The sequence below is a fragment of the Marmota flaviventris genome, chromosome 6 (assembly GCF_047511675.1).
Source record: "Marmota flaviventris isolate mMarFla1 chromosome 6, mMarFla1.hap1, whole genome shotgun sequence".
NCBI classification, from domain to species: domain Eukaryota; kingdom Metazoa; phylum Chordata; class Mammalia; order Rodentia; family Sciuridae; genus Marmota; species Marmota flaviventris.
The window spans coordinates 16,469,288-16,478,441 of NC_092503.1; the positions used below are offsets into that span (position 1 = coordinate 16,469,288).

The 9,154-nt window shown below is 42.3% G+C and overlaps 1 protein-coding gene across 2 annotated transcripts in view; it reads right to left on the bottom strand.

The window, feature by feature from the left end:
- The window catches only part of Pcmt1 (protein-L-isoaspartate (D-aspartate) O-methyltransferase), a 44,758-nt gene extending 37,718 nt beyond the window's left edge, over positions 1–7,040 (bottom strand). For both annotated transcript variants that reach the window (XM_027939417.2, XM_027939418.2), the window contains exon 1: positions 6,797–7,040. In XM_027939417.2, the coding sequence (XP_027795218.1) occupies positions 6,797–7,025 (229 nt within the window). In that variant the 5' untranslated portion in view covers positions 7,026–7,040. The remainder of the gene's footprint in view (positions 1–6,796) is intronic.
- Between the last annotated feature and the right edge of the window lie 2,114 nt (positions 7,041–9,154).

The following is a 9,154-nucleotide window of genomic DNA, read 5'->3' on the forward strand; positions in this document are numbered from 1 at the left end:
CACCATGGTAAAGCTCCAGACACATCAAGCAAAAAAAGTATAAAGGGCTGAGATTTAAGTTCATAGTACAATCAAAGAAGAATTTTATGTGATTAAAAAAAAAACATATCATACATCTTCTATTCTTTAATCACCTTTAATTGATAGATACAAGTAAAGTTTGTTTTGATGCTGCCTCTTCAAAGGAGAAGGATATGTTCCATGGATTCCTTTTCATCTTATCCAAAACTCTAAAATGTAGGTAACATTAGAAGTTAGAGTCAAGTGCCAGGCACAGTAGTGCACGCCTATAATCCCAGTGGCCAAGGAGGCTAAGGCAGGAGGCTGGAGGCAGGAGGCAGGAGGCAGGAGGCTGAGGCTGAGGCAAGTTCAAGGCCAGCCTCAGAAATTTAGTGAGGCCCTAAGCAACTTAGTGAGACCCTGTCTCAAAATAAAAAATAAAAGGGCTAGGGATGTAGCTTAGTGGTAAATTGTCCCTGGGTTAAATCATCAGTACCAAAAAAAAAAAAAAAAGGGAAGTTATCGGCAAACTATTAACTTCTGTGGCTTGATCCTAAAACATAATACCCTATAAGCAGTCAGTATGCAATCCATAATATTACTGCTTTAAAAAACCACAGAATCTGATTTGAAATCATCCTTGAAGACTTAGTGTATATTCAAACTGATAAAAAAGAATCCCATCTACAATATCCCTTACAGTGAAATGTTCAACCATTCTTTGCTTCAATGTATTCAATGACAGAAAACACTATGTTCAAAGGCAACTCTTTGATTGTTAGGATAGCTTTATGAATTCTTCCTTATAATGAGCCAAAATCCGCCTCACATTTGTCCTGGTTTGACCCTTTTCTACACAACATTTCTTTAAATATTTAAACACCACTGTTTACTAAAACCTCTCTGCTAAATCAAACAGCTTCAATCCTGCTAAAGCATCATATAAAATGCTGATTCTCTTTTTATCTTCATCATCTTGTGTAATAATCTTTGTTTTTTTGATTGTTACCCTTAAAGCATGTCAGCGAGAGCAAAAAACAACACAAATAAAAATATGTATAATAGTACAATGGAGCCTTTTCCCTCATACAGCCAAAGATCACATTAAATGAAATGCAACACAACCAAGTATCTAGACCTAGTGAAATCCTAAAGAAGTTTCTGTGATAGGGATATATTCTATATCTGTACTGTCCAGTAGGGTATCTACTACCTTCTTGGGCCTTCTGAGCTCTTGAAATGTGGCTGGTACTTCTGAAGAATGGAATCTTCTATTTCATTTAGTTTTAGTTAAGTTAAATTTAAGTAGCACATTTTCTAGATTCTCAATGAGATTTCATGACTTCATGGGACTGGGGTTATAGCTCAGAAGTGAATGAAGCACTTGCCTAGTATGTCTGAGACCCTAGGTCAAATCTCAGCACCACTAAACAAACAAAGCAAGCTCCAATTTCTTAGGATTTTACTAGCTGGTTATATTTATCCCAGGTGCACACAAAAGTGTCATATTCTTGTCTCCAATTCCCCAGATAAAAGTCTAGCACGTGCTATGTCTTCTGTATGGAAAGCTTGTCTCTCAGCTCTACCTGCATGCCTTGTCCCTTTCCCTCCACCAAATCTTTGCTCAAATGACACTTTAATGAGAATTCTCTCCCCTACAACTATAAACCCACTATCCCATAATCTCCATCCTTCCCTATGTTGCCAATTATGATGCATTATATAACATACTATACATTTTACTTGGCTGCTCCTACTGTAAGCAGATACAAAAGCAAGTGAATGTTTGTTTGCTCACTGCTATATCCCCACAGTGCCTAGAATATAAAAGGTACTTAGCTGGGTGTGGTGGGGAGTACCTGATTCTCAGGAGGCTGAGACAAGAGGATAGCTTAAACCCAGGGGTCAGAGGCAAGCCTGGAAACATAGTGAGACCCCAATTTTTAAAAAAAGAAAGAGGGCACTCAAATAGTACTTGACTGATATGCAAAACGACACAATCAAGGATGCACAAGAAACAAGTAGAAACAATTGATGCATTAGGGTAGTAGATATTTTTTTTACAAATATCAACAGGTAAAAAATTAGCATTTAGTGCCAGGTATGCTGGTGCACACCTGTAATCCCAGCTGCTCAGGAGGTTGAGACAGGAGAATCACCAGTTCAAAGCCAGCCTCAGCAATGGCGAGGCACTAAGCAACGCAGTAAGACCCTGTCTCTAAATAAAATACAAAAATAGGGCTGGGGACGTGGCTCAGTGGCCGAGTACCCCTGAGTTCAATCCCTAGTACAAAAAAAAAAAGCATTTGAAACAATTGTTTGCATTGCTTTAAAGTGCTCAGTATAGTATTTAAAATCTATTAGTTCAGCCAGGTATGGTGGCTTATATCTATAATACAACTCTGTAATCCTAGCAACTTGGGAGGCTGAGGCAGGAGGATTGCAAATTCAAGGCCAGCCTCAGTAATTTAGAGAGACCTTGTCTCAAAAAGAAAAAAAATCTATTAGTTAAGAGTTAATTTTCTATAAAACCTCTGATTTAGATGTCCACCTCATGTACTCTTGAAGTTACCTCAATAAAAGTAGGAAAAAAACCCTCTAACATAAGTATTCAACAGTCACCTTTCCTGGGTTAAGCAGGCTCACAGTTGTTATAAATTAAGCTAATTTGTTTCATGAGCACATTATCAATCTACAATCATAAAAAAACTATGTTACATTTTTATAGACCTGAACTGTCCAACATGATAACTACTGGCTACACATAGTTACTGCAGTTAATTAAATAAGATATAAGTCCATTTGTCAGTTGTTCTAACCACATTTCAAATGCTTAGGGCCATGAGTAGCTAGAAGTTTGTTAGAGTCTGTAAACAAGTCAGGATGGCACCTGGCATTTTGCCAGAGAAATGTTAGGGTCTGTAAACAAGTCAAGATGGCGCCTGGCAAAATGCCAGAGGGAGTGGTTTCTGAAGTAACGCCAGGAGCCATTAAGTGTGGAGATTTCTTATTGGTTGACTGCTGTATCTAGTTTATGCTAATTAAGATAAGCTGCGTGGAATGTATAAATATCCCTCTGTTGTCCTACAATAAACGGCTCCCACTCCTGCTGTATCCATCTACACAAGTTATTCGTCACCCCCCGCCCCCCCCCCCTTATTCTGCTGCAGCGGGACTACGGCAGAGGTTACCATCCTGGACCTCATAAATACAGAACACCACAGAGAATTCTATAGGGTAGAGCTGTTATAAAATTTTTCTAAAACTTCACTTTAATGCATAAAACTGATTTAGCTGAGATATTGGCAGAACACAACCTTGTAATTTCCAGTTCTATAGTCTATATCTATGGTTCTCAAAACACGATCCCAGTACCAACCCCACTTAGGAATTTTTTAGAAATATCAACTCTCAAGCCCTAGCAATCTATTTTACCAAGCTCTACAGGTGATCCTGGAGAATTCTAAATCATGTTCAAGTTTTAGAGTCATTGTTCTAACAGAAAATAAGCCATTGGATGACAAGAAATCTACTACTATAGACTATAAATGATCGATCAACTATGAAATCATATACAATCATATCCCTATGAGGTCTTCTTTTTGGGGGGAGGAGTGCCAGAGACTGAATTCAGGGGCACTAGACCATTGAGCCACATCCCCAGCCCTATTTTGCATTTTAATTAGAGTCAGGGTCTCACTGAGTTGCTTAGTGCTTGCTTTTGCTAAGACTGGCTTTGCATTAGCGATCCTCCTGCCTCAGCCTTTGGAGTTGCTGGGGTTACAGGCATGCCCCACTGCACCCAGCTATTCTGATGTCTTCTAATACAAAAACAAACAAACAAACAAAAAAAACTCAGTATACACTTCAATAAGTTATAATATTACATTTGAATAAATTGTGAACTTGATATCTTTAAAAAAAATTAAAACTTTAAACCACGGCATAATCACATTTCCATCTTTTCCTAAGGTTACAATTAAATGCTTTTAATTTAGAGAATGAGAGCCTAGCTCAGTGACAGAACACTTGCCTAACATGCACAAGGCCCCAACTTCAATCCTCTGCATGGAAGGGGAAAAAAAACACTTTAATTTAGGAAAAATACACATAGGGGAAACATGAAGAAGGAAATATTTTCAAATTGTGCCCTAACTATAATTTTCACATGGGCAAATATTACTTTTGTAATAAACTAATAAATAAAAATCGATTAACAAGAATTACCTCAGCAAGAAGTTAAAACTAGGGGCTGGGGATAAAGCTCAGTTGGTAGAATGCTTGCCTAGCATGCACAGGCCCTGGGTCCAATCCCTGGCACCACCAAAAACAAACAAACAAAAAAGAAGTTAAAACTAAAGTTGCATAATTGTTACAAAAGAAACTAAACAATTTGAATACTCCTAATTTCCTCTTACCAGTCATAGATTTAGCAGAAAACTATTATTTGCAATATCGACATCCAAGTATGTTAAATATTCCTTATTCAATTTTCTGACAGAAAAACATCCTTAGAAGTTTCAGCTAAGAACAGTATGTAATACATTAAAATAAAATCACTGGGAAAAGATCTCATCTTGGTTTACCACAAATTTGTCTCAAAAAGGAGAGACTTTAAGTGCCTAGTAGATGACAAATTTCTGCTACAGCCAAGTGTTTACTTTGATACCGTAGTGGTGGAAAACTACTTAGTCATGTACAGAATTTTGTGTAGTTTAAAAGCAACAGAAATGTTTATAACATTGAAAATATTTACAACATATTGAACTTAAGTGTAATCCATCAGAAGTTAAATCATACTTCATACTATTGCCTGGGTACATAAACATCAACTTCCAAACATCCTTCCATAAAGTGAATGGTGTCAATGGTTAACAAAAATTTGACATCTATTTAAAAAACGTTTGTGGTACTGGGAATCAAACTCAGGGGAGCTCTACTACAGCCAGTCCTTTAAAATATAAACATAAATATATATATATATATATATATATATATATATATATATACACACACACACACACACACATATATATATATATATATATATATATTTTTTTTAATTTTGAAATAGTATCTTGCTAAGTTGCTGAGGCTGTAGTGATCACTGCCTAAATCTCCCCAGTCCCTGGGATTACAGGTGAGTGCTACTGCACCCATCTAAATTTTGACATCTAAACACTCTTTATTACTCTAATACTAAGGACACAATTTCAACATTCTAAGTATTGTTTTTTAAAAGTCAAATAATTAATATATTAAGTACCAACCAGTCTTATTTCTGTCATTCACTTCTGCATGCCTAGTATAGATTGAGGCTTACAGCGACACTTGGGATTGGGGTGGGGAGGAATGAATACTTTCTTTGCAGATACAATTTTTTTCCCCTAATGATTTCAGCCCTCAAGGGGATTACAAATGGAATTGAGAGACAAGACAAACTCTTGAAAAGATGAAAAACAGGACAATTAAAACTGTCACCTGGCAAGATATGTTTATTTGCAAAGTTAGTGGCAGAGAGAGCTGTAAATTCTGACCATAATGAGATTAGTATGGACTGCAGTCCTTCCGGTCACCCTTCCAGAATATGAAAGTGAGCTGGGCGCTGCGGAGGCTGCACGCCTGTAATCCTAGAGACCAGGAAGGCTGAGGCAGGAGGAACTCCAGTGCAAAGCCAGTCTCAGCAACTTAGAGGAGGACCCGGTCTTAAAATAAAAAATAAAAAAGGACTGGGGATGTGGCTCAGTGATGAACCGTCCCGGATTCAATTCCTAGTGTAACAAAAATGAAAAAAAAACAACTATAGAGTATCCGGGTGCAATGGCCCCTGCCCCACCACCAGCCGGCCCCTGCTTGGTCTCTCCAGTGACTTGAGAGACTGCAGCAGGAGAATCGCGAGTTCCAGGCTAGCCTCTGAAACTTATTAAGGCCCTAAACTACTTAGTGAGATGGAGAAAAAAATTAAAAATAAAGAATGTGACACAGCACTCACCCCGCCCTAAAATTATCATCAGGTAAATAATGAAAGACAGAAGGAAACTTTCATACAAGGTTTTTTAAACCTATGGTAGAAAAAAAAAAAAACACCATATTCCACAGGCACAACCGTTTCCTGGATTCAGGACTTATAAAGGTGCCAGAAATACAAGTCTCTTAGGAACAGTGTCCCCTCATCCTCTCTTCTTTCGCCCCTCACGGAGCTTTCCAGTGGACAGCCGCCCGAGAAATTTCTCCGAGTATCCGCAATGGCAATACTCTCATCTTCCTCTCCCTCCCCTCGCCGGTATCAGACAGTGGCATCTCCCTCCAAAGGAAAAAGCCGAGGGCGGGGGAGTCAGAATAAGAGAGAAAGCTTGCAGTGAGGGCGATCAAGGAGGAGGAAGGTGAGAAAAAGCGGGGGGCGAGGGTGCAGAATCCTCGGTCCCAGCCCAGCCCAGCCCCTAGGAACGCAGGCCCACACCTCCCCACCCCCAAGTCACGCCCCTCGCCTACCAGACAGCCGGCTATCACAGGACAGCTGCGCCGCACCCTGGCCCCGCTGGGAGACGACTGCCCCTGCCCCACCACCAGCCAGCCCCTGTTTGATCTCTCCCCTTCCCGTCCACGTCGCCGACGAGTGACAGGTCCCGGGGGAGGCGATCGCAAGCGCACGCCGTTCCGGAATACCGGTGCAACCAAGCACCGAAGCCCTCCAACAGGCGCGGGGGTGAAGACAGAACGTTCCGGACGGCTCGGGGGACCCAGTCCAGGCCCAGGCTGCCCAAGCTGGCCCACACCGGGCGGGGGTGGCACTTACTGCGGAGATTGTGGATAAGCTCCGAGTGGCTGGCGCCGCCGGATTTCCAGGCCATCGCTAAGCACACCCGGAGCAGGTACAGAACCACCTTCAGCGCGGCGACGGTGCCCAGCAGCTTTCCCAAGAGTGAGACCACCTCCCACACGGTCACCGCCCCGCTCCCGTCCCCGGTATTGCCGCCGATATTACTGCCGTCGCCGTCGCTGCCGCCACTGCGCGCTCCCGGCATCCCCCGCGGCACGCATGCGCTCTGTGACGCCGCGCGCCCTCGGGTGCGGCCGGGTGGGGCCGGAGGCGGGGGAGGCCCGTTGCCCTGCGGCGGTTGCGGGTGGCTGCTGCAGCTGCTGGGGGACCCTGGGGAGGTTGTGCTGAGTCAGCACCACCGCCGCCGCGTGCCCTTGCTGACTTCGCCCTGTGGCCGGGCCGATGGTCCCCAGAGCTGTGGGTCGCGTTCCTGCCTGTGGCTCCTGTCACCGTGTGCGGCGGCGGGCTAGCAGGGCCGATCTGTACCGCGACTGCAGGTGGCTTCGCCGTCGCCGCCGGGTCAGCTGTTGCAAGCGGCCAGTCTGCTCCTATAGCTGTCCAGATTGTTAGACGGTGGGCTTCCTCCGTCCTGTCTCACCCAACCTTGTTGACTCATATTTAGGTCGGTTGGAGTCAAGGCTCCCAAGGATGGAGCCGAAAAAATAATCTTAATGGAGCCCAAGGGCAAAGCCCCTCTCATCGAGTACACCAGCCTCTAGCTTAGTGACAAGCACGTCACGTTTGGTTAAACAGAGACTTTAGGACCCTGATTTGTTCTTCACTCTAAAGCGCAGATACAGAGTGTAAGAATGCCATCACATGGGGGGAGAGTGGGGGAGAATGCGCCTTTAGAACAAAACAAACGTGAAGAGATATAATTGGTTAAAAAAAAAAAAATACCTCGGTATCCTGTGGTGAATGTGTTGTTCTCCCAATGCAAGTGTGACTTTTCAGCTAATTAAGCCTCACAAATTCCACTCTTAGATTGGGCACCAACTTTTATTGCTATCAGTTCTGCAGGACCATGAGTGAGAGGCTGACAGGGAACATTGCCTGTCGCATCCATATTGCTGAGTCCTAATTATCACTGATACTGACAGAATCCAGCCATCCATTATTCCAGTACACTTTTAAGAAAGAAATGGCTAAGTCAAGACATCTATACTACCATGCGGACAGCAACTTCCCAATTCTCTTTTGTATCAGATTTTGTCACATGTGACACTCAACTTGTTCCCAATTAAAAATATATATTATTATTTTATAGAATTCTGTGATCATAAGTGAAACTTAGTTGCTGAATAAACCCTCCAGACTTCACCTGCTTTTAGTCACTTGCTCTTCTACACTAAACCTGGTTCACCAGCTCTTCATTACTTGCTTTTAGTTGAATACAGATAACATCTGTGATGGGTGGCCAAAACTGGAAATGGATGAAGTTTGACCCAATCACCTTCCCCCATCTCAACCTATAAATAACTCCAATCCAGGAGGCTTTTCCACCTCCTGGTACTTACCTAGTGAGTAAATCCTCTTTTACAAAACTCATCATGATGATTTGGCATACTGCATGGAAGACAAAATGAACCTGGTTCAGTAATTTGAGTTCTTAATAGGAACTTGATAATGCTTTCCAGAACTGATATAGATGGAATACATTTACATGCAGTGTTTCCATACACTACCAATATCAAAACCAGGGCTGGATGTCGGGGCTCACACCCGTAATCCCAGCAATTCAGGTGGCTGAGGCAGGAGAATCTCAAGTTCAAAGCCAGCCGCAGCAATTTAGCAATGCCCTAAGCAACTTGATGAGACTGTGTCTCAAAATTTTAAAAGGGGGGTGGGGATATGGTTCAGTGGTTAAGTGCTCCTGGGTTCAATCCCTGGTACCAAAGTAAATAAATGAATAAATAAAATAAAACCAAGATCTGGGTGTAGTGATGCTTGTCTGTCATTCCAGATGTTGGGAGGCTGAGGCAGTACCTTGTCTCAAAAAAAAAAAAAAAAAAAGGGTAGAGATGTAGTTTGGTGGTAGATGATTCCTAGATTCAATCCCCAGTAATGCAAACAAGTTGGGAGCAGGGTGAGGGTGGGGAAGCAACCAACATGCAGTTATAAGTATCTATAGTATAAGAAAATTTGAAATATGAATAAGTCTCTGGGCATGGTGGCACAGGTCATCCCAGTGACTCAGGAAGCTGAGGCAAAAGAATTGAAAATTCAAGGCCAACCTCAGCAACTTAGCAAGGCCCTAAGCAACTTAGCAAGACTCTACCTTAAAAACAACAACAACAACAAAAAAGGCCAGGAATGTAGTTCAGGACTAAAGTG